The sequence below is a fragment of the Eumetopias jubatus genome, unplaced genomic scaffold, assembly GCF_037043125.1.
Source record: "Eumetopias jubatus isolate StellerSeaLion01/CBP00866 unplaced genomic scaffold, mEumJub1_p1.0 scaffold_4, whole genome shotgun sequence".
Lineage (NCBI taxonomy): Eukaryota > Metazoa > Chordata > Mammalia > Carnivora > Otariidae > Eumetopias > Eumetopias jubatus.
The window spans coordinates 66,688,604-66,715,998 of record NW_028274810.1 but is presented as its reverse complement, the minus strand read 5'-3'; the positions used below and the strand labels follow the sequence as shown (position 1 = coordinate 66,715,998).

At 36.5% G+C, this 27,395-nt stretch overlaps 1 protein-coding gene across 3 annotated transcripts in view; it reads right to left on the bottom strand.

Annotated features, from left to right (window-relative positions):
• FAF1 (Fas associated factor 1) overlaps window positions 1-27,395 on the bottom strand; it is a 489,058-nt gene that overhangs the window by 384,334 nt on the left and 77,329 nt on the right. For all 3 annotated transcript variants that reach the window (XM_028106760.2, XM_028106761.2, XM_028106762.2), the window contains one exon: window positions 23,816-23,884. In XM_028106760.2, the coding sequence (XP_027962561.1) occupies window positions 23,816-23,884 (69 nt within the window). Of the gene's footprint in view, window positions 1-23,815; window positions 23,885-27,395 lie in introns of those variants that run through there.

Sequence of the window (27,395 nt, the reverse complement as noted above, 5' to 3'; positions counted from 1 at the left end):
AGCCCTACATTGGGCTCCATGCCTTAAAAAAATAATAAAAATTTAAAAATAAAAATAAATTTTAAAAAACTATAAGTAAGCTTTCTAGAAATACAAAAAGACATGAATCTATATACTGAATAAGCTCACTGGAGGCCTGGGGAAATTAATCCAGAATAACCAACTCTGAGACATAGTTTACTAAAACTACTAAATTTCAAATATAAAGATAAAATCCTCATAGCCTCCAGGTGGAGATCATTAACTTACAAAGGCAAAAGATTAAGACTGCCATCAGTTTCCAAACCAATATATAAAGCAAGACAATGAAGCAGCAGGTTTTAAAAACACAATTAGGGACACCTGGGTGGCTCAGTAGGTTGGGCAGGTGCCTTTGGCTCAGGTCATGATCCCAGAGTCCTGGAATCGAGGCCTACATGGGGTTCCCTGCTCAGCGGAGAGTCTGCTTCTCCCTCTCCCTCTGCCCCACCCCCTCCCGCCCCCTGCTCATTCTCTCTCTCTCAAATAAATAAAATCTTTTAAAAAGTCTATTTCTAATTAATAATAAAAGCAAATATAAAGAACATATGAACCAGAGTTTATATGCAGCCAAACCTCAAATATCAGGGGAACAAAAAAATTTTCAACATGTAAGAACTTAGGGAATTCTGCAGTAATCAGCCCTTGAGAAATCTCCTAGAGAAAGAACTTCATCCAACCAACTGATGACTAAGAAAACTTCAGTGAAAGGACCAAAAATAAGTATTTTAAGAATATATAAATATACACCACTAAAACAGATGTGAGATGCAAGGAGAAAGACAAACGGACAAATTTAAATGTTCTGAAAAAGTATAAAATATTAATGTAAGAAGGAAAATAGAATAAGAACACCGATTGTTACACAGGCAAAAGGTAGGCTTAAATAATACTTCAAAATTGATAAATCACACAGTAAACAGCTAAAAAGAAAACATGAAACTAAGAGCATTAAAAAAAGTTCAAGTATAAAAGTAACCACAAGAACATATAAGTCTTCTTAAATACCAATAATTTAAGAAAAATAACTGTAAATAAAAGGAAAGAAAATACACCTGACAGAAAGCATAACAAATGATTACAAAATATCATGACAGCACTGAGACCAAACACATCAATCGCATTAGTGAATATGAATGGACATAACTGTTAAACATTTTTAGTTTTCCTCATGAAACAAGACTCGACTATATGTTATATACAAGAGATTCACCTAAGACAAAGTAACAAAATGACTAAAAAGAAAATTTTTTAAAAATCAAGCAATGGGGTGTTCAGTCGGTTAAGTGTCTGTCTGCCTTCAGCTCAGGTCATGATCCTGAGGTCCTAGGATGGAGTCCTGTGCTGGGCTCTCCACTCAGCAGGGAACCTGCTTCTCCCTCTCCTTCTGCCTGCCATTCCCCCTGCTTCTGCTCTTTCTCTCTCTCTCTGTCAAATAAATAAAATCGTTTTTAAAAAATCAAGCTAATGGACACAAAAAGGAGTAGGAGTAGACATCTAATATTAAATGTAACAAAGGTCACTTTTATTTACAAAGGTCACTTTTTAATCCTAAAAGCCACAAATCACAATGAAAATATTGCTCTTATGAATATGCATGCATGCATGGGGCACCCAGGTGGCTCAGTTGGTTAAGTGCCTGACTTTGGCTCCGGTCATGCTGTCATGGTCCTGGGTCTGAGGCCCGCATCAGGCTCCACACTCAGCAGTGAGTCTGCTTCTTGCTCTCCCTCTGCCCCTCCCCCCTCCTGTGCATGCACGCTCTCTCTCACATTCTCTATCAAATAAATAAATAAATAAAATCTTTTTAAAAAATGAATATGCATGCATGGAATAAAACAGCAACCAACTTCATGAAAAAAACTATAGGATATTTAAAAAGACACAGAAATACACTAATAGTAGGCTAATTAAATATAGCACTCTCAATACAAGACAGATCAAGTGGACAAAACATAAGAAAGGAGGTAGAAGACCTTACAGATATATATTAGAATCTACATTTTGATAATAAAGAACACACCTTCTCTCAAGAGCCAATGACACAAACACAAAAATCAATCATATGTTAGGTTACAAAGAAACATAATCTCCACCAAGCAGAAATGTTATAAATAATACTCTCTAAATCTAATACAATGGAATTAGAAGTTACTAACAAAAATAAGAAAATAGAAAGGACCTTACATCTGGAAATTTTAAAAGGACCTACTAAACATTTACTGGAGAAAGAAAAAAAACTGAAATGACAGCAGTTTTTCAAAATAATGACACTGGATCACTAGAGAACTAGAGTATTACTTCCAACCTTACAATGGAAAGAGGGAGCACCCAAGTTCATAACTTTTCTGGACCCCATTCACAGGGTGAACAACTGGCATAAAATCTAAGATAGGAGCATGCAGAGAAAGACAAAATGTGAGCACTGGCTTGCTAGGATAAGAGTTACACTAGGATGATTGACAGATTGGTAAAGACTGAAAGTGTACTGGTGAGAGAGAGTTAAGGCAAATTTAGGAGATCTGAAAGTTCTTAAAGGTTTTTGCTCTGTGAATACCACCAAGTGCTCACAGAAAAAAAACTGGCAGTCTTGAGAAAGTCTCTACCAAGGTAGAGAACAAAGGGAGAATGGCAGACACTGTGGGAGGGGCACAAAACTCTGTCAGGACGCTTCCATCTCCCTCACAAAACAAAAGCCTTGGTCTTAGAGAAGGGCAACAAACATTGTCACCTTACGACACTGGTGATATCCAGAGTGACCTGAAAAGTAGAAAGAGGGAAAATCCTCTACCCACGAAGAGGGGCAGGAAAACATGCTGGGCTCAGAATTAAAGGTGGAGAGAGACAGGAGCTTGGAGAAGGCCATAAACCCAGGACCCTGGGACTCAATGCCCACAGAAGACTGAAGTATTACCAAAACAACGGAGAATGCCCGCCAGTCCCCATGACCAATCTAGCTCACAGAGTAACAAGTAACTTGCAAGAGACACCCTCTCCAAAGCACAGCTCAAAGGAAAAACCAAAAGCTGAGGGAGCAGTGAAAATTAAAACAAACAAACAAACAAAAACAAACAAAAAACTCCCACAAACCAGTAAACACCCTAAACACAAGGTATCACAAGAAGAATTTGGCAGTCTTGAGAAAGTCTCTACTAGGGTAGAGAACAAAGGGAGAAGAGCAGCAGACACTGTGGGAGGGGCACAAAACTCTGTCAGGACCCTTCCATCTCCCTCACTGAGTAAAGCTAAAGGAGAAATAAATTTCAAATCCAACCGAACTCAAAATTAGATCAAGTCAAACACCTGCACAAAGTCTTAGCATAAAGAATGGCATGCCCATTTCTAGATCTTAGTCTCTACTATCCTACATAAAATGTCCAACTTTCAGAAAAAAATTGTAAAGCATATCAAAAGGCCAGAAAAGCACACTGGCAAGTACAAGCAGTCATTAGAAACAGACTCAGGTAGGATACAGATGTTAAAACTGACAGGGAATTTTAAATGACTATTGAATATGTTAAATAGTTAATTATGTTTAAATAACAATTAATATATTAAAGGCTCTAAACAAAATAATAGATAACATGTAAGACCAGATGAGTAATTTCAGCAGAGTTGGAAACTATGCTGGAGGGAGAAAAAACAAAAAACAAAAAAACCTGTAACAGTGATGAAGAATTATCTTCAACAGGCTTATCAGTAGAATTAACACAGTCAAGGAAAGAATCAGTGAACTTGCGGATAGGTATTAAGAAATTACCCAAACTGAAACACATAGAAAAAGAGAAGGAGAAAAAACATAAAAGAGAATCCAAGAGCTGTAGGACAAAATCAAACTAAAGTTACCCTTGAATAATTCAGGGAAGTTAAGGGTGCCAAACCCCCTACACAGTCAAAAATCCACACAACTTTTGACTCCACAAAAACTTAACCACTGGGGCGCCTGGGTGGCTCAGTCGTTAAGCGTCTGCCTTCAGCTCAGGTCATGATCCCAGAGTCCTGGGATCGAGCCCCATGTCGGGCTCCCTGCTCAGCAGGAAGCCTGCTTCTTCCTCTCCCACTCTCCCTGCCTGTGTTTCCTCTCTCGCTGTCTCTCTCTCTGTCAAATAAATAAATAAAATCTAAAAAAAAAACAAAAACTTAACTATTAATAGACTACTGTTGACTTACTAATAACATAAACAGTTGATTAACACATATTTTGTGTGTTCTATGTACTATATACTATATCCTTACAATAAAGTGAACTAGAGAAAAGAAAATGTTACTAAGAAAGTCATAAGGAAGAGAAAATACATTTACAGTACTGTACTATATTAAAAAAAAAATCCATGTATAAGCAGACTCACACAGTTCAAGCTTGTATTAAGACTCTACTGTATTTAATACATATAGTCAAAAATATGGAAGAAAAAAGAGGAGAAAAAAATGAATTTTCAAAACCAACTAAAGAGAGCTTGCAGTTGCATAACATTGTGAATACACTAAATACTACTGTACATGTTAATATGGTTAACTGTATGCAATATTAATCTCAATTAAAAAATAGAATCTTTAAAACCAGATCCAAGAATACCAAGCAGAACTACAAAAGCTACACACACACACACACACACACACACACACACACACACACACACACACACACACCTTAGGCAGATCATATTCAAATTGCTGAAAAACTAAGAGAAATTCTTGAACGCAGCCAGAGGGGAGGAAAAAGACATTACAAACAGAGGAACAAATATAAGAAAATAAACAGACTTCTCTCCAGAAACCATGCAAGCTAGAAAATAAGAGAGTAAAATACAACTTAAAGTGCTGAAGGGGGAAAAAACTGTCAACCCAGAATTCCATACCCACTGAAATCATCTTTCAAAAATGAAGAAATAAAAACTTTCTCAGAAAAACAAAAAACTGTGAGAATTTATTGCCACCAAACCTACCCTACAAGAAATACTAAATGAAGTAGTTCAGGCAGAAGGAATATGATACCAAACAAAAACTTCAATCTACACAAAGAAAGGAAACAAATATTAAGTAAAATAAAAGTATTTTCTCCTTACATTTTACTGCTCTAAAAGAAAACTGACTACCTGAAACAAAACCTGTCACAACATATTGTGTTTATACCATTTGCAAAACTAAAATAACATGACAATACCAATACAAAAAATAGGAGAGAATTGGAAATACAATGCTGTAGGGCCATCACACTACACATGAAGCAGTATATTATTATTTAAATGTAGATTCTGATTGTTTAAAGATTATTTTGTAAAACCTAGGACAACTACTAAAAATAATTTCATAAGAAGTATAATGACAAATCAAAAGAGATAAAATTAGCATGCAAAACTTTAATAAAATATTTCTATAGTCTCAGCATATCTCCATGTAAGATATTTACTAATTACAAAGAGGAAAATAGTAACTACAGTGAAGAAACCTGGAAGACATCATCTGAACCAAGTATCAAAGTTAACACCACCAGCAGTAAGATATATTGACATCGTATACCTCCTGGTACAGTGAGAAAGGCACAAAATCGTATCTGTGATATTCTTTCCAAGAATACATATATGTTCAGTGTATTATGAGAAAACATCAGAGAAATCCAAACTCAGGAATACGCTACAAAATACCTGATCAGTACTCTCCAAAAGTGTCATGGTCATGAAACAAAGAACAACCCAGGAATTGTCAAAGATTGCAGAAGGCTACAGAAACACAAAAAGTAAATGCATTGTGGGTCTTAGATTGGATCTTGAATCAAAAAAAGTACATTAGTAAAATATCTAGTGATATTCAAATAAGGTCCATAAATTAGTTAATAATATTGTACCAATAGTATAATAGTACTATTGTAATAGTATTGTACTAAAGTCACCAATAGTACTGTGCCAGTTGTACCAACTGTTACCAACTGCACTGTGGTTATGTAAGATGTCAATGTTAACAGAAGTTTGATAAAGGGTATCAAGAACCTTGAACTATTTTGCAACTGTTCTATGATTCCTTAACATTTTTAAATAACCTCATGTTCTAAACATGCTATTATCAGTCATTATGTCTTAAAAATATTCATCCTCTATGTATTAAATCAGTTAATAAAAAAAGTAAATCCCAAATTCAAGCCTAGAATTTATGAGAGTGCTATTAGACTTGCCATATCCCTAAAATACAGATGGCTGACTATTAGAGACTACTGGCCTCTAGAACTATACCTCAATTCTGACATTCAGAAAAAGGTAATAAACTTACTGGTTTAAAAAGAAAAAATGCCAACATGTTAGCAATAATGTAGCAAAACATTAGGACTACTCAATTATCTTCAAAGATATCTTCTACATAGCTGCTAGCCACAGATTTATTACAGGTATAACATAATGCATTTTTCTTCTAAGTATATCTATGAATCAACATGTACACTTACCCATAAAGTCCTTCCTTATACACTCTAATTGAAAGTCATTTTTTTTTAAGATTTTATTTATTTATTTGACAGAGAGAGAGCACAAGCAGGGGGAGCGGCAGGCAGAGGGAGAAGCAGGCTCCCCGCTGAGCAGAGAGCCCAATGTGGGGCTCGATCCCAGGACCCTGGGATCATGACCTAAGCCGAAAGCAGACGTTTAAACCAACTCAGCCACCCAGGTGCCCCTAGATGAAAGTCATTTTAATTCTTTTAACAATATTACACATTCTCTTTAAATGTGTGCGTGTGTATGACCACATGTTGGGGTGAAGGGAAGAGGAAAAATGGAGCAAAGGCTAAATATCAGTAGAGTAGTAGTACCACAATAATGGATACAAAGCTTCAGAGACAAGCATTCCCACTGAGGGAAGAGGCTGCTAGGAAATAGAAAAGATTAGAGTTCAAGTGAGCCTTAAAGGAAGGATAAAATCTGAATGATCAAGGAAAAGGAAAAGCACAACCTTGGCAATAAGAATACTTATGGCATGTTTGAGATTATAGACTAATTTGGCTGTATGAAGTCATATATGCTCTAGAGTTATGGAAGCTCATTCATAATGAATAGGCAGAGTTAAATGGTACAGGACTTTCAACATTAAGCTATGAAAGACGGCCCAAATTCTATAACAGGTACTCAAAGAACAACTCCACTGCTCAGTTTCCTGTAACTAAACTGGATACAGATAAAACATAGTTTATCTTAGAGTACCTTGGTATCTACAGAACTATGGAACTATGTTTTTAGGACATAGAACAAGTATATGTTGGAAAGAAATCCATGCACAAGAAAGGAAGAAGTATTAGATGAGTACACCAAAAATATAAAAAATTACTAAAACACCAAGTTAAACAAAATACAAACCAAACAACAAAATTCAAAAATAGATTATTAAAAGAAAATGAAGTTGCTGAGAGTAGATGTTAAACATTCTTACTGCAAAAAAAAAAATCTTTTTAATTAAAAAAATTAACAAGAGAATGAAGAAAATGATAACCTAGGGAGATATTAGAAAACATAAATTTTTATGTGAACATTTTAACTACCTTACTTAAATAGAGAAATGTAACTAAAATTGTTAAGAAATTTTATTATCATTAAGTAGCAACTTTTAAAAACTGTCAGTATAAAGAATTATGATAACAGGAATTTTAACTGCCATAATACTTTTTTTCTCTAAGCACACACTGATTTATGTCCGCTGATCCTTGAAACCAGCAAGAGGAACTGCAAGTCATCACATTTACAGGTGTGCTAACCACTGACTTTGCTGCAATGATATTTTGTTTAAACCAATTCCAGTAACAGAAATAAATTAATTATCATATAGCAAGGCAACTTGGGAAAAATAAACCCATTTTTAAAATCAAGCTAACCTGTAGGTTAGCAAGCTTTATAAAATATCAAGATCAAAGTGCATCCAGTTGAACTGAATAATTTTAAAAAACAAAACCATTTAAATTTTAATTTTCTTTTAAATATCCAAGCTTTAAGTAGCATATACCACCTCTTTCAGAATTAGCATGAAGCTTTTAGCTTAGTTTCACCTCAGTGAGCTGACTCCTCATGATTTCAGTTAGTTTTAACTGTGTTCTGAAACATAGGTTAGACAAGTATACTAGAAATCAAAAAACAATAAATATTAGCCACAGTTCCAAATTTCATTTAATAATGGGCACATTATCAATTAACCATCACATTAGCACACCACTTTTTACTAAGTCTTAAAGTCTCTTAACTTTTACCTACCATAGGTTTTATAAAAGAGGTATTTGGTTCATGCAAGGAAGTAACTCTAGAACTAGACTATATTTAAAGGAAAAGTAACACAACATGGAGAAAATTCCAATGAAAAAATAAACAGTCAAGTTGCAGTCAGGGGTAAAAATGTAGACCTCAAACAGTTTTGTTTTGGTAATGTGAACCACCGTGAGGTGAGTAAATGGAGAATTTCATGTTTGTAAAACCGTGTTTCCTCTGAAAGGTAGAAAACAATTCTTTTTTTTTTTTTTACGATTTTATTTATTTACTTGTCAGAGAGAGAGAGCAAAAGCAGGGGGAGTGGCAGGCAGAGGAAGAAACTGGCTCCCCACTGAGCAAAGAGCCCGACATGGGGCTTGATCCCAGGACCCCAGGATCATGACCTGAGCTGAACAAAAGCAGATGCTTAACCAACTGAGCCACCCAGGCGTCCCTAGAAAACAATTCTTTCATATCCACTTAATCACACTTTAAATAGTAGTCTTTTTTAACTTTATTTATTTATTTGAGAGAGAGAGAGCGCGCGCGCGCGCGCGCACACACACACACACACACACACACACACACACACGAGCAGGGGGAGGGGCATGGGGAGAGGGAGAAGCCGACCCCCTGCTGAGTAGGGAGCCAGATGCCGGATGCCAGGCTTGATGCCAGGACCCTGAAATCATGACCTGAGCCAAAGACAGATGTTTAACCGACTGAGCCGCCCAGGCACCCTGAAATAGCAGTAGTCTTTCACTGCACTTAAGTTCTTTATTGAGATGCAGAGTTTCAACTTCAAACTTCAAACAGATTAGGTCATGTGAGGAGCTTTCTTTATGATACTTCAACCAGATTAGCACAACCAGAAATAAACAGAAGGGGAAAAAAAACGGAAACAATTTGTTTGTGAAACATATTAATTAAAAAGCTACAAGAGGAGAAGACCATCTAAATGTTATTAGTGAGATAATGAAATCAGCCCAATCATATTCCTTGGGTATCTGGGTTTGCCTCCCTCTCCTCAAAGTGCATTATGCCAGATAAGGAAGAGTAATAGCAGTAAGAGTCAGAAGACTTAACAGCAAGGACTTTTCAAATATGCAAATGACAGAGATGTAAAAAATAGACTAAAAAATTTACGTGTACTAATAATAAAAGTAATCATTCAAATAAGCATTTATTAAACAAGTATCAGGTGCCAAGATAATAAGAAACACAATCCCTTTCTTCTAGAATCTTGGAATCTAGGGGCGCCTGGGTGGCTCAGTCCTTAAGCGTCTGCCTTAGGCTCGGGTCGTGATCCCAGGGTCCTGGTATCAAGCCCTGCATCGGGCTCCCTGCTCCATGGGAGGCCTGCTTCTCCCTCTCCAAATCCCCCCTGCTTGTGTTTCCTCTCTCGCTGTGTCTCTCTCTGTCAAATAAATAAATAAAATCTTAAAAAAAAAAAAATCTTGGAATCCACTTGAAAACAACACATAAACATATTCAAAGTACCAGTAGAGACAACTACAGCAAAGGTCTTTCACTTGACAATATGAAATTAGTTGTGAGTGGTAGAAAGAAAAATATAGGAGTAAAGAGAAGATAAATAGACTGGGTATAGAAAATCTAATAATCATGAAACATGACTTTAAAGGTATGAACATTTTTATAGACCAAAAGTCAAGGGTTCAAAATCACAGCGTTACTCCTTATCAGATAGATGCACAAGCATGGAAAGTTAACTTTATAGGGCCTCAGTTTCTCATCTATAAAATAAAGCTAATACCCACCTAGCTATCCACCTTTTAGAACAGCTGTGAGGATTAAATGAAATAATGTAGGCAAACCACTTGACATGATACCTAGCACAAAGTACACCCTCAATAAAAGGACTGACAGTAGACATGGGATGGTAGGCGAATTACAAACTGAAAAAATTGAAAACTTCTGTAGAACAGTGGCCTTACAGTCCCTTAAAAAGAAGAAAAACAAAGAAAGTTATAGCAAAGGAGGAGTAATTGATAAAATGAGATATTCCTTCATAATAACTTCTCTTTTGTCATAGCAAGGATGTGTGCAAATATAAGCCAGTGTCTAATGGCCTTTGATGAAGGGCAGCACTCAATGCTTGGCTGCTTTCTGATGACAACAGAGACGCATTATATCACTGGCTAAACTAGTTCATTCATAAAACTGCAGGTGTTCATAACACTGTATAAAATAGAAAAGCAGTGCATACTCAAGGAACTCTAACCACATCCTGAGTAGGGTAGTAGAAGAAATTTTTCTAAGGAATTTTAGGATAATCACTAAGATATATTTCTTCAAAAGTGAAAATTGGTAGAATGGAAATATCTCAAGGCACCTCAGTGAACCTTAAAATGTGACAAATTATGTGCATAGTAATTTTCCTTGGGTTTGACTCTTCACTGTTTATCAATTTACTATAAACTTATATTAGTATAAATCTATCACTGAGGACTACTAATTCAGTAATGATCCAAAAATAGATAGGCTGATTTGTTTCATTTTTGCCTTACGTTGAAACACATAAAGATAAATACAAGCACACTGAATAGAGCCTTTCTTCAGCAAAACAGCTATGTCAGCACAGGCAGAAAACTAGGGCAGAACTAGAGTGCAAAGTTCAAAAATCATTTCCTAAGAGCATAGAGTACTTAAAATGCAGTATGACTAGGTTAACATTTATTTTATTTCACTTAGCACTGGGTTATCAAGTATATGTCAAATATCTTTCCCTGGATCTCCTAGAACTTACCGAAAATTTTATTTTATTAAAGGAGTTTCATATATACAGACCTGTGAAGCAACTGGCATGAATCTTGTCTTGCCATTATGTACATCATAAAGTTGTTAAAAAGATTAAACAAAATGGTATGTGTACAAGCATTTCAAACACTTATGAAATTCTACTAAAGTGTTTGCTTATATTACTATTCACAGTTGACTGATTTTTAAAGAATCTCAATAAGAATTAGGACATAAATTGATTCTTCATAAATATTTCATGTATCTAAAGACCTTAGCTATGATTTAGTCCAAACATATTATTTTATATAGAGAAGTTCAGAAAGAAGTAACTCAGGCTATACTCAATAAAATGACAAGAGATTTGAAAAGCCAGGGATCCTGATTCAAGATGAAAGCAATGGATTTTCACTATAGTTACCTGCCTCACATTTTGATTACTCAAAATTAACACAAATTGTATAGATTTCTATTCTCCACTGGCACAAATTCTTCTATACTAAAAGCAAAAAAATGGAACAGTGGGTCAATTCTGGAGCCTGTATTAGAATTTATAGTGATCACATAGCATGCTTCCACGTAAGAAGGCAATCCCCTGGTAAAAGATTCTACTTCATTTGCAATAACTTTTTCTTACATATTCATCTTTCGGTATAGGAAGGAATCAACTATAACAACATTAATCCTCTCTTAAATGTAAGTGCAGGACAAGGTGAAAACTCAAAGACTGAGGTGGATGGAGGAAGAGAGTACAACTAGTCCTCATTTCAAGTAAAACAGTAGCTGAGATACTTCCCAACAGAATTAAAGTTCATGTCATTTTGCTTTCAGAACTTTAGCATATATAACCCAACCTACAGTTATCCCCAAAATAAATACAGTCAACTGGAGAGTATTTAAAACAGGGTTTGGAAGCACTAGTTTCTCAACAGCTATATAATGCAAATAAGGGGCAGGATCAGGGTAAGTGACTAATGACAAATTCTTGGGACTCAAGCTATATCTCCATATAGATATTTTTACTTGTCTGTCTAAATCTGTAAAATAGCTAAAATACGCACAACCATCATTTTTCAGGGAGTTTATTACCATTTCTGAGTATAAAACACATGTCTAAGAGACCATATGTCTTATTAATTTTTCAGTACACTTCTCGAAGTCAGATACCATATACTGTTAATTTTTTTTAAGCTCCCACTGTATTTAACATAAATCTGGATACACTATAAGTACTCAGTACTGACATAATGAGTTTTTTGTTCTTGGGTTTTCTTAAAATCATCACAATCCAAGATTGTGGTACCTAACTCAAATTCCTCTACACTTCTCTAGCAAAATAGGCACAAAAACAGAGGAGGAGAGGTCGAACTGATACGTACAGGAAATTTAAAATATAGACATGTCCGAGGTTTAAAACTCAAATTATGCAAACTGTTCCATAAGGTCCATAAAATATAGAGCAGTGAAAATCATAATTTAGAAAGACAAAATACAATACACAGGCAAAATATATAAAACACCGTAAAAGTTCCATGAACCTAATGAAAAGTTTGAATAATGAGTTATTCAATATGTTCAAGTTTCATTTTTTAAAAATAACAAGATAAAGTGTTGTAGAAAAACAGGAAAATGAGAAAATGTATAGAGAAAGATAGTTACAGAACACAGCAAATTTTTACTGTCGATACAAATGGATTATTTGCAGAAAAAAAGCCAGCTAGGACATTTATTTCAAAAGAAACCCAAAGTTTAAGGTTGTGAGAGATAGCCTACTTTTGCTTGGGCCCATTAAAGTGTGAAATTACTTTTCTGCAGAAATTTAACACCAGTGTTTTTAACCCAAGTGCTATTACAATATTTTCAAAAATTAAGTTAACTCATAGTTGAAGAATCCTTCTATCATTCAATTATTTAACACTATCTGGAAAAATTGTCCTTTGCAATATTCTAGATACACTGGATTGAGAAAATATGCAGAGTCAACTGATGTTTTACCCTTCAAAGCTAATAAACATGGACCAACAGAAAGGACGTTAGGAAAGAATTTACATTACCCCCAAATGGTAATTTTCAGATGAAAGACTTATAGAAAATTATTCAAAGCCCATGACCTCACTTAACTCCATCCCATATTCCTCTCATCAATGCCATGCAAGAGTGGCTTGATGGGATTTTTAATCTAAAGCAACAATTTGCATCACCCTCCCCAAAGGATACCCTAAAAATACACAAACTAAATAAAGTAATGCACTTGCTAGTGCAAAAAGCAACAACAAAAGAAACAAAAAACAAAACAAAACAAAAACTTCAAGACAAAAAATCTGGGACATTATTCTGAATAAGTTCCTGACACTTCCTACCTCCACAAAGAAATCATGGACATATCATCTATACAGTGCTTTAATAAAAATAGAGCACAATGGATTAGGAGGATGGCAGCAGAGTAGGAGGACCCTAGGTTCACCTCCTACCACAAATACAACGAAGGAACTATGAAATCTCCTAAAATACACCAGAAATCGACCTGAAGACTGGCAGAACAAACTCCACAACTAAAGGAAGAAAAGAGGCCACATTAAAGAAGGTACGAAGTTCAGAGACATGGACAGGAAACAAACAGATCATGGCCACTGCAGTGCAGAGAAGGGTGAAAGATCATACTTGCACACAGGAGAGTGCATGGGAAAATGAAAAGGCCACAGCAATTGGCTTGGAAAGCAACATGGCCCAAATTTCGGGAGTTCTTACAACCAGCAGAACTTAGAGGCTGGAGTTTTAAAGGTCAACATACTTTGATCTGGGAGAGCTCAAAAGGCATTGTGGCTGCTCCTGAATAGAAAGCAGGACAAACAGCCCATGGACATACAGTGTGGAGACAGTGTTCTGAAGAGCACTTGAGACACATGGTAAACCAGCTATGTGCTCATTCCAGAGCATGTCCCAGAGAGGCAGCATTCACAAAGAGACCCCCTCCAGAAACGTACTAAGAGGTGGCATTTCCCTTCCCCACCCCTCAGCATGAACACAGGGCCACCTGTGGGAAACAGCACAATGCTGGCAGTCACTACCTAACTTGTTTAAACCAAGCCCTGCCTCCCACATTCCAGAAGAGCCATCCTTCCCAATCACACTTGCCTCAGTCCCAAGGGCACAGGCCCCTCCCCAAGAAGACCCACCCAGGTCTCATTTCACAAGCAGACCAGAGCACACCTAGTTAAAATATGCCACATTCAGACCAAGGACGAAACACTGCTCACGGAAGGCAAAGAGAGCCTCTACAGACAACTGGCCTGAAGGACAAAGTGGTCAGGACAAAACAGCACAGCACACACAACACACATGCAGCCACTCCCAGAGGCACCAGGACCTGGGCAACAGGAGAGATTACACTGTAGGGCACTAGAGGGCTTCTCCATGAAGCCATTACCCTCAAGGACAAGAGATATCGATGACTTTACTAACACACAGAAACAGGCACAGAAACTTAGACAAAATGAAAAGACAGAGGAATCTGTCCTAAATGAAAGAACAGGACAAGGCCATAGCTGCAGGTCTAAGCGAAAGAGATATAAGTAACATGACTGATGAAGAATTTAAAGCAAAGATCATAACGATACTCACTGGACTTGAGAAAAAAGTGGTACACATCAGTGAGACAATTAACACAAAGATAAGGAATAGCATAGTAGAGATAAAGGGCTCAATAAATGAAATGAGAAACACAATTGATGGAATGAACAAGAGGCCGAAAGAAGTAGAGGAACTACTTAATGACCTAGAAGACAGACTAATGGAAAGTAATCAAGCTGAACAAAAGAAAAAAGAGAATTATGCAAATCAAGACTACACTGAGGGAATTCAGTGACCCCATCAAACGTAATAATGTTCAGATTAAAGGATTCCCAGAAGAAGAGAGAAAAAAGGGGGCAGAGAATTTATTTGAAGAAAAAATAGGAGGAGGAGCAAGATGGCGGAGGAGTAGGAGACCTAAATTTCATCTGGTGCCAGGAATTCAGCTAGATAGGGATCAAACCATTCTGAACGCATACAAACTCAACAGGAGATCACGAAAAGAATAGCAGCAACTCTCTGAACAGAAAAGCGACCACTTTCTGCAAGGTAGGACGTGCAGACGTGAATCCGAGGTGATATTCGGAAAATAGATGCAGGGGGAGGGGGCCTCTGTCAGCCGCTACTGGCAAGTGACAGAGCAGCAGAGCACAAAATCGGAACTTTTAGGAGTCGGCTCTGCTGAGGGACGTCGCTCCAGTGGCTAAGCGGGGACTGGAACCCTCGCTGGGACAGTGTGGTCTCAGGACCCTCGGGGTCAAAGAAATACCGGGGGTGCCTGAGTGCGGCAGAGCTCCCAGATATCCAAGCGGGGAAGCCGGCTGCAGAGACAGAGCAGAGGAGTGGGCTCTCAGCTAAGGGTTGCCATAAACCATGATCCACAGCAAAGTCGGGCCACTGCTCTTCCAGCGGGGACCCAAGAAGAGGCAGATCCGGGGAGACTCCCCTTCCTCCCCGAGGAGGAGTGGCACTGGATGGCACCGCAGGAATCTACTGGATTTGGAGACTCCAAACGGGATCCTGTGCCAGAGATAGAAATGCTTGGTCACAGACCGGGTGAGCAGGAGTGAGGCCGGCCAGAGACCAGGGAGACGGGAGTGATTGACTGCTTTTCTCCGGGGGCTCACTGAGGAGTGGGGCCCCGAGTTCTCGGCACCTCTGGGGCGGAGACTGGGAGGCTGCCATTTTCACTCTCGTTCTCCAAAGCTGTACGGAAAGCTTGCAGGAAACAAAAGCTCCCGAGAGCAAACCCGAATAAATTACTTAGCCCGGCCCTCAGCAAGGGCAGGGCAATTCCGCCTCTGTCAAAGACATTTGAGAACCACTGCAACAGGGCCCCCGCGCCCCCTGGCCCCGAGGATCAGCAACAGCCAGCCAAGACCAAGTTTACTGATCAATGAGAACAGGAGAACTTCAGCACAAGGAGAACAATGCACACAGAATTCATGGCTTTTTTTCCCATGATTCTTTAGTCTTTCAAAGTTAATTTTTTTCTTTTTTTTTTTTTTTGAATTTTTCTTTTTCCCTTTCTCAACCAACATCTTATCAATCCTTTAAAAAAAAATCTTTTTTTTTTTTAATTTTTAAAGTCCTATTCTATCCCTTCATAGTAGTTAACCTTATTTTTGGCATATGTGTACATATGTATGTATATATATGTGTGTGTATATATATATATATATACACATATGTATATATATGTATACATATATATAAGTTGTTCTCTCTTTAAAATTTTGGGATACGGTTTCTTCTAACAGACCAAAATATACCCTAAATCTCTAGCGTATGGCTTTGTTTTAGTCTCCTACCTGACCACATTCTCTCCCTTTTTTTTTGAATCCTCTTTCTTTTTACAACAAACTTATCAATTCCTTTTATAAAATCTTTTATACTTTTCATCTTTACAGTCATATTCCATCCCTTCATCATATTTACCTTTATTTTTGTACATATATGTTTTTCTTTCTTTAAAATTTTGAGAGGCACTTTCTTCTAACAGACGAAAATACGCCCAAAATCTAGTGTGTGGCACTGATCTATGCACCAGCCTGATCATATTTGATCATATTCTGTTTTTTTGGTTTTCTTTTCTTTTTGTTTTTATCTTTTAATTTTTCTTTTATTTTTTTTCTTTTTCTTTTTTCTTTCTTTCCCTTTCTTCCCCCGGTTTCAGGGCTCTTCTGATTTGCTTAGTGTGTATTTTTCTGGGGTCATTGTTACCCTCTAAGCATTTTGTTCTCTCATTCATCTATTCTCCTCTGGACAAAATAACAAGATGGAAAAAAATCACCTCAAAAAAAAAAAAAAGAACAAGAGGCAGTACAGACTGACAGAGTCCTAATCAATATAGGCATTAGTGAGATGTTGGAACTAGAGTTCAGAATGACAATTTTAAAGATACCAGCTGGGCTCAAAAAAAGCATGGAAAATATTAGAGAAACCCTTTATGGAGAAATAAAAGAACTAATATCTAACCAAGTTGAAATCAAAAAGGCTATTAATGAGGTGCAATCAAAAATGGAGGCTCTAACTGCCAGGATACATGAGGCAGAAGAGAGAACTACTGATACAGAAGACCAAATGATGGAAAATAAGGAAGCTGAGAAGAAGAGAAACAACTACTGGATCACGAGGGCACAATTCGAGAGATGAACGATACCATAAGATAAAACAATAATAATTGGGATACCAGAAGAAAAAGAAAGAGAGAGAGAGAGAGAGACAAAAGGTATATTGGAGCGAATTATACCAGAGAACTTCCCTAATGTGGGGAAGGAAACAGGCATCAAAATCCAGGAGGCACAGAGAACGCCCCTCAAAATCAAATTAGGTCAACATCCCGACATCTAATAGTAAAACTTACGAGTCTCAGAGACAAAGAGAAAATCGTGAAAGCAGCTCAGGAGAACAGATCTGTAACCTACAATGGTAGAAACATTAGACTGGCAACAGACCTATCCACAGAGACCTGCCAGGCCAGAAAAGGACTGGCAGGATATATTCAGAGCACTAAATGAGAAAAATATGCAGCCAGTATATAGAATACTATATCCAGCTAGGCTGTCACTGAAAATAGAAGGAGAGATAAAAAGCTTCCAGGACAAACAAAACTAAAGGAATTTGCAAACACGAAACCAGCCCTACAAGAAGTATTAAAAGGGGTCCTCTAAGCAAAGAGAGAACCTAAAGGTAACAGAGACCAGAAAGGAACACAGACAATATACAGTAACAGTCACCTTACAGACAATACAATGGCACTAAATTCATATCTTTCAATAGTTACCCTGAATGTAAATGGGCTAAATGCCCCAATCAAAAGAAACAAGCTATCAGATTGGATTAAAAAACAAGACCCATCGATACGCTGTCTGCAAGAGACTCATTTTACACCCAGCGCTCCCCCAGACTGAAAGTGAGGGGGTGGAAAACTATTTACCATGCTAATGGACACCAAAAGAAAGCTGGGGTGCCAATCCTTATATCAGAAAAATTAGATTTTAAACCAAGGACTGTAATAGATGAGGAAGGACACTGTATCATACTTAAAGGATCTATCCAACAAGAACTAACAATTGTAAATATCTATGCCCCTAACATGGGAGCAGCCACTTATGTAAGCCAATTAATAACAAAAGCAATGAAACACATCAACAACAATACAATAATAGTAGGGGACTTTAACGCCCCCATCACTGAAATAGACAGATCATCTAAACAAAATATCAACAAGGAAATAAAGACTTTAAATAACACACTGGACCAAATGGACTTCACAGACATATTCAGAACATTCCATCCCAAAGCAACAGAATACACATTCTTCTCTACTGCCCATGGAACATTCTCCAGAATAGATCACATCCTAGGTCACAAATCAGGTCTCAACTGGTACCAAAAGATTGGGATGATTCCCTGCCTATTTTCAGACCACAGTGCTTTGAAACTAGAACTCAATCACAAGAGGAAAATCAGAAAGAACTCAAATACATGGAGGCTAAAGAGCATCCTACTAAAGAATGAATGGGTCAACCAGGAAATTAAAGAAGAATTTAAAAAAATTCATGGAAACAAATGAAAATGAAAACACAACTGTTCAAAATCTTTGGGATACAGCAGAGGCAGTCCTGAGAGGAAAGTATATAGCCATACAAGCCTTTCTCAAGAAACAAGAAAGGTCTCTAATACACAACTTAACCCTACACCTAAAGGAGCTGGAGAAAGAACAGCAAGTAAACCCTAAACCCAGCAGGAGAAGAGAAATATTAAAGATCAGAGGAGAAATCAATGAAATAGAAACCAAAAGAACAGTAGAACAGATCAACAAACTAGGAGTTGGTTCATTGAAAGAATTAACACGATTGATAAACCCCTGGCCAGACTTATCAAAAAGAAAAATGACCCAAATCAACAAAATCATGAATGAAAGAGGAGAGATCACAACCAACACCAAAGAAATACAAACAAGTATAAGAACATATTATGAGCAACTATATGCCAGCAAATTAGATAACCTGGAAAAAAATGGAGGCATTCCTAGAGATGTAACAACTACCAAAACTGAACCAGGAAGAAAGAGAAAAGCTGAACAGACCTATAACCACTAAGAAAATTGAAGCAGTCATCAAAAATCTCCCAACAAACAAAAGCCCAGGGCCAGATGGCTTCCTAGGGGAATTCTACCAAATGTTTAAAGAAGAATTAACACCTATTCTTCTGAAACTGTTCCAAAAAATAGAAATGGAAGCAAGACTTCCAAACTCGTTTTATGAGGCCAGCATTACCTTGATCCCCAAACCAAAGACACCATCAAAAAGGAGAATTACAGACCCGTATCCTTGATGAACATGGATGCAAAAATTCTCACCAAAATACTAGCCAAAAGGATCCAAACAGTACATTAAAAGGATTATTCACCACGAACAAGTGGGATTTATCCCTGGGCCGCAAGGTTGAGTCAACATCCGCAAATCAATCAGTGTGATACAATATATTAATAAAAGAAAGAACAGGAACCACATGATCCTCTCAATAGATGCAGAAAAAGCATTTGATAAAGTACAGCATCCTTTCTTGATCAAAACTCTTCAGAGTATAGGAATAGAGGGTACATACCTCAATATCAAAAGCCATCTATGAAAAACCCACAACAAATATCATTCTCAATGGGGAAAAATGAGAGCTTTCCCCCTAAGGTCAGGAACACGGCAGGGATGTTCACTATCAACACTGTTATTCAACATAGCATTAGAGTCCTAACCACAGCAATCAGACAACAAAAAGAAATCAAAGGCATCCAAAATGGCAAAGAAGAAGTCAAACTCTCACTGTTTGCAGATGATATGATACTTTATGTGGAAAACCCAAAAGACTCCACCCCAAAACTGCCAGAACTCATACAGGAATTCAGTAAAGTGGCAGGATATAAAATCAATGCACAGAAATCAGTGGCATTCCTATAAACCAACAACAAGACAGAAGAAAGAGAAATTAAGGAGTCGATCCCATTTACAATTGCACCCAAAACCATAAGATACCTAGGAATAAATCTAACCAAAGAGGCAAAGGATCTGTACTCAGAAAACTATAAAATACTCATGAAAGAAATTGAGGAATACACAAAAAATGGAGAAACATTCTATGCCCATGGATTGGAAGAACAAATATTGTGAAGATGTCTATGCTACCTAGAGCAATCAAACACATTTAATGCAATCCCCATCAAAATACCATCAACTTTCTTCAAAAAATATGGCACAAATAATCCTAAAATTTGTATGGAACCAGAAAAGACCGCGAATAGCCAGAAGAATGTTAAAAAAGAAAAGGAAAGCTGGTGGCATCACAATTCCAGACCTCCAGCTCTATTACAAAGCTGTCATTATCAAGACAGTATGGTACTGGCACAAAAATAGACACATAGATCAATGGAACAGAATCGAGAGCCCAGAAATGGACCCTCAACTCTATGGTCAACTAATCTTCGACAAAGCGGGAAAGAATGTCCAGTGGAAAAAAGTCTCTTCAACAAATGGTGTTGGGAAAATTGGACATCCACACGCAGAAGAATGAAACTGGACCATTTCCTTACACCACACACAAAAATAGACTCAAAATGGTTGAAAGACCTAAATGTGAGACAGGAGTCCATCAACATCCTAAAGGAGAACACAGGCAGCAACCTCTTCGACCTCAGCCGCAGCAACTTCCTAGAAACATCGCCAAAAGGCAAGGGAAGCAAGGGCAAAAATGAACTATTGGGACTTCTTCAAGGTAAAAAGCTTTTGCACAGCAAAAAAAAAAAGGTCAACAAACAGAAGACAACCGACAAAATGGGAGAAGATATTTGCAAATGACATATCAGATAAACAGCTAGTATCCAAAATCTATAAAGAACTTATCGAACTCAACACCCAAAGAACAAATGATCCAATCAAGAAATGGGCAGAAGACATAAACAGACATTTTTCCAAAGAAGACATCCAAATAGCCGACAGACACATGAAAATGTGCTCAACATCACTCAGTACCAGGGAAATCCAAATCAAAACTTCAATGAGATACCACCTCACACCAGTCAGAATGGCTAAAATTAACAAGTCAGGAAACGACAGATGTTGGCGGGGATGCGGAGAAAGGGGAACCTTCCTACACTGTTGGTGGGAATGCAAGCTGGTGCAGCCTCTCTGGAAAACAGTATGGAGGTTCCTCAAACAGTTGAAAATAGAGCTACCATACGACCCAGCAATTACACTACTGGGTATTTACCCCAAAGATACAAATGTAGGGATCTGAAAGGGTACGTGCACCCTGATGTTTATAGCAGCAATGTCCACAATAGCCAAACTGTGGAAAGAGCCAAGATGTCCATCAACAGATAAATGGATAAGGAAGATGTGGTGTGTATATATATATATATACACACACACATATGTGTGTGGAACATTATTCAGCCATAAAAAAGAATGAAATCTCGCCATTTACAACTACGTGAATGGACCTAGAGTATATAATGCTAAGTGAAATAAGTCAGTCAGAAAAAGACAAATACCATATGATTTCACTCATATGTGTAACTTAAACAAAGCAAAGGAGTAAAGGGGAAAAAAAGGAGAAACACACACAAACCAAGAAACAGACTTTTAACTATAGAGAACAAACTAATGGTCACCTCAAAGGGGAGGTGGGCAGAGGGATGGGTGAAATATGTGATAGGGGATTACAGAGTATCCTTGTCATGATGAGTAGCAAGTGATTAACTTAAAAACTTTTTTAAAAAATATAAAAATATCTTTTTAAAAGATTACAGCATGGTAAAAGCATGGATTTGGAGTCAGGCCATACAAACATTTATAAATTTTGACAAGTGCCCAAACATGCCCTAAATGAAAAATAAGGAAGCTCTGGTTTAATGAAATAAGCAATCTCAAAAATGTATATATTTGACAGAGATTTAAATTAGTGCAACCATCCTGGAAAGCAATTTAAGTATAAATACCAAAAACCTAAATAAATTAAATCATATATATATATAAAGTGTGTGTGTATATATATACACACAGACAATTTGACACAGAAATACACTTATGAATTGAATTTATTCAATATCTTCTAGGAAAATAATGGGTTAAGTATGCAAGGATGAATGTCCAAGAATATTCTCTAAAGTAATGTGTATATAGCAAAATACTGCAAAACCCCAAATGTCTAACAGCATAGCACTGACTGGTAAAATTATTATGCTATAACCACCCCTTGGAATACCATGCAAACATTAAATGAACATTATAAAGAATGAGCAATCACATTTACTTAGACATCCATGACGGATTATTAATTGAAAAGTGCAGATTTCAAAATAGTAGGAGAATTACCTCATTTATATAAAAAGTAATTTTAATCACACAATTAAGAGAAAATACCCTTGAATAATATACTAGAAAATGTTAATTACTTGTACAAGTAGAAAATAGAGGCTTTTACATTTTGAGTAAAAAAAGTTAATAGTAAATCTACACAAAACACAGACAATTGATAGTTGATTATATAAGTCCATGCATGCATGGACTCGAAACTATCTACATATTTAATCTCAGTTCTAAGCACACATTTCAAGTTTTGACCTTTGAAAATTAACACTTCTTCAAAATTGTAACTTAGACTTTTTTAGGACTTCAAAGGCACTGAGGGACACCTGTGTCATCCCAACACAACTAGTGCTGTTCCTATACTGTTAAACAATTCATGTTTAGTGTGCCTTGCAATTGTAAGTAAATTACAATTCTGTGAATGTGTAATGCTGTGCCAGGATTTGATTTTGAGTTACTGCCTCCCCACCACGCAAAAAACTAAAAGACTTCTATAATAAACTCTCTGAAGTTCATTTAAAAAAATTTTTTTTTAAAAACACCCAACAAAATGTCACTTCTTTAATAGCTTTAGAAAGGAGTGATCATCAGTGTGGGCCCCAGGAAGTGAAGGGAAAACATCAAATAGACTTATTCTGACATTTAGACAAGTCTGCATTTTCTCTCCTAACAAGCATCTCCACCAAAATATTACAGGGGAAGAGGAACCTTAATACACAGTAACATAAGAGAACAACTTTAACAATTATTTAAATTATCTAAGAATTCATAATAATTTAGTAATTTAATACTGAACTAATTACAAACTTCATATTAAAGACATTTAGATTTTATTCATTTAGATTAGAGTTATAAATGGGTTATGGTATGCTAAATCATCTATAAGGAACATTAAAGATATTGAAAAATTAATAAAATTTGATTACTGGTCCAAAAAAAGAAAAAATTTCTTGAAATAACTCAGAGAGAGAAAAACAAATATTGTATGATCTCACTTATATGTGGAATTTAAAAGAAAATGGAATTCACAGAAACAGATTAGATTGGTGGTTGCTAGGGAGAGTGAGTGAAGGTGATCAAAGAATACAAACTTCCAAGTATAAATGAGTAAGTTCTGGTGATCTAATGTATAGCAAGGTAACTATAGTTAACGATACTACACTGTATACTTGAAAATAGATAAAAGAGTAAATCTTCAAAGTTCTTACCACACACAAAAAAAGTAACCACATGAGGTGATGGATGTGTTAACTCACCTTATTGTGATGATCATTTCACGATATGTATGTACATCAAATCATCACATTATACACCTTAAATTTACACAATGTTATACATTAGTTATATCTCAATAAAGCTGGAAAAAAGAGAAAAGATAAAAGTACTTACCACTAAGTCCCAATTATTTTGTTCAAGCAATGTAATAGCTTCATCAATGTTTTCAATGCCAGTACACGCCTGGAAGCAAAGTGAAAATTTTAGATACAAGTTTGGGAATGGGGAGGTTAATCTTAAAAAGATAAAAAAGCATAATGTGTTATTTCAGTTTTAGAAAGGTATATGAATAAAGCCACTAAATGCCTAACACTTCTGAGCAATTTATAAATATGGTTTGAAAATTGTTAATTACAAAATAAATTTACATTGCACTGAAACAAAAAACAATAAATTAAAGCAATAAAAGAAAGTCTGTTTAAATGTTGAGCTTTGGAGCCCAGAATGATCTCGAGATTTCTAATTGCCCAGAACAACTTTTTTTAAAAAGTTTCTAATGGGGCTCCATGCTGGGCATGGAGCCTACTTTAAAAAAAAAAAAAGTTTCTGACAGACAACCATATAAAAAGAAGAACTGCAATCCATACCTTATACCTTATACTTTATACAAAATTTAACTTAAAATAAATAACAGATTTAAAGTAAAACCTAAAAAAATAAATAAATAAAATAAAGTAAAACCTAAAACTCTAAGACTTGCAGATCTGTGCTGTCTGCTATGGTAACCACTAGACATACATGGCTAGTGAACCCTTGAAATGCACCTCAACTGACTTAGTATGTGCTGTGTTAAATACACATGCGAGTAGGACTTAGTACAAAAATAAAACTGTAAATACTTATTATTAATTTTTCATGGCATCTGGCTGGCTCAATCAGTAGAGCATGCAATGCTTGATTTTAGGGTTATAAGTTTGAACCCCACGTTGGATAGAGAGATTACATAAAAATAAAATCTTTAAATATAGTAATAATTTTCTATTCAATGTGTATTGAGATGACAATTTTGAAAATGTTGGCTTAATTAAAACAACGTTTAAATTAATTTCACCTGCTTCTTTTTATTTTAACATGAATACTAAAAACTTTTTAATTATTTATGACTTTCATTCTATTTTTAGTACTGAAAACATAGGAAGAAATCTTCATGAGCTTTATATTCAACAGCAAAAGCAAAACCCAAAAAACCGATAAAATGGACTTCTTTAAAATTAAGAACTGCTCTTTGAAAAACACTGTTAAGAAATGAAACAGCAAGCCAAAGACTGGGAGAAAATAACTGCACAACACATCTAACAAAGGACTAATAACCACAATATAAGAATTCTCAAAACTCAATTAAAATAAATAATAAATAGCTAAAGATTTCAACAGAAACTTCCCTAAAGAAGATACACAAATATACATGAAAAAATGCTCAAAAGCATTACTCAATAGGAAAATATAAAACAAACATAGAGAGATTCCACTTCCATACATTAGAGTGCTAAAATCCAAAACACTAACAATATCAAGTGATGGTAAGGATGCAGAAAAATCAGAACTCTCGTACACTGACATATGTGTGATGTACACATGTATATCAAAATTATGTGGCCACTTTACAAAACAGGTTAGCAATATCTAAGAAAGTTATAACACAGTAATCCCACTTCCTAGGTATTTACTTATCCAAAAGAAATTAAAACTATGTTCACATGAAATTATAAAATGAAAGTTTACCACAGCATTATTCATAATCACTGAAAACAGAAGACACCCCAAATGTCCTTCAACTATACATTCATACAACAGAAAACTACTCAGCAACAAAAAATGAACAAATTATTGATTTGAACTCAAAATGATGTGGAGAAATTCTCAAATGCATTATGCTAAGTGAAAGCCAGGCTCAAAAGGATACATACTGTATAATTCCATTTATATGACATTTTAGAAAAGACAAAATTATAAAAACAGAAAACATATTAATTATTACCAGAGGCTTGGGGTAGGAGTAAGGGTTGATAACAAGCATTAAGAGGGAAATTTGGGGAGTAAAGGGAACAAAATTTGATTCCTGGATACCATAAAAATGCAACAAAGCAAACAAGACATTAAAAAATGCAATCCTTACATCAAAAACTAATGTTGTAATGTATGGTGGTTAACATAACAATAAATTTAAAGAGAAAAAAAATGCAATCCTTATTTTAAGCCGAATGAAAAAACAGGAATAACCCAAAGGTTCTAAAATACTCATAAAAGCAGCTAAGAAGGAGTTAAGATAGGGCAGAAGCTGCACAGGAGGAACAGGAGAGAAAAACTATAGGGGGGTAACTGTGAGCCTAACAGCAACAAATATCAGAAAACACCAGCAAAATACACTTCCTCAATGACATCACCCTTCTTACCCCTCAGAAAAACATATAGGAGGTAGTTCCAAGGGCCTGTCCCCTCCATAGAAACAGCTAAAAATGGAGCAAAAACTGTCAGAACCAAATTTCTCAAAATTCTGGAAATCAATCAAAGGTTTACATCAATCAAACAAATGATAAAACATGAAAAAAGTACTTCAAAACAATGTGAAAGCTTTGTGATGTTTTCATTTCCCTTTCCCTCTCTTGGCTCTGTGGCAGTCTTGAATATACCAGCCCACATTCCAACAGTTAAACCCTGGTCTCTGGTTCTAGAGGGAGCAAAGCAGACTCTGTTCTAAAAAAATTTTTTTGTCTGCTGTGACCTGTGCAGGGCTACCTGAAGAACTGACTCAAGGCTCTCTCCTTTATTTTATCAACTTGAAAATCTCTTAGTACAGAAAAGCAGCTATGCAGAGGGCATTCTTCAGGAAAAAAAAAAAATTTTAAGATTTTATTTATTTATTTGACAGAGACACAGCGAGAGAGGGAACACAAGCAGGGGGAGTGGGAGAGGGAGAAGCAGGCTTCCCACTGAGCAGGGAGCCCCATGCGGGGCTTGATCCCAGGACCCTGGGATCATGACCTGAGCCTAAGGTAGGCATTTAACGACTGAGCCACCCAGGCGCCCCTCTTCAGAGAAATTTTTAAGGCAAATGAAAACCTCACTGCCACCTGGGACAAAATATTCCAGTTGAGGCAAACAACAAGACATACCAAAAACCTGCAAGAAAAAACGGCAAGAGAGTTTCTTTGGGAAATTAGGACATTAAAAAACACTGGGAATTTAGAAAGCCATGCATATGTGCAAGGCAAGAAACCTACTCAGAGAAGACCTGAGAAAACTACTGGCTCATCTCTAGGCTCAGCATAAACAGGAAGTAAAGACAGACGTGTAAATAGCCTAAGTGTCAGAGCGCTCCAACACAGACCCAGTCTGCAAAGACTAAGAAAGGATTTTCTTTCTTCTCTTTTTTTTTTTTTTTTTTACTTCAGATAGTCAAGGAAATCTCTCTTATACTACTAGCAGACCACAGCTAAAGAAGAAAAGATTTCAGAGACCATTATGTACCCATTGTCTGTGCCCCACCCCCATATACACACCAAAATTCATATGTTGAACCCCTAATCCCCACTGTGATGGTACTGAGAGATGGCGGGGGGCCTTTGGGAGATAATCAGGTTTAAATGAGGTGATGAAGGTGGGGCCCTCATACCGGGATTAGTGCCCCCTTATAATGGGATTAGTGCCTCGTATCAGAAGAGACACCAGCGGGTGTTTCCTTTCTCTCTCTGTC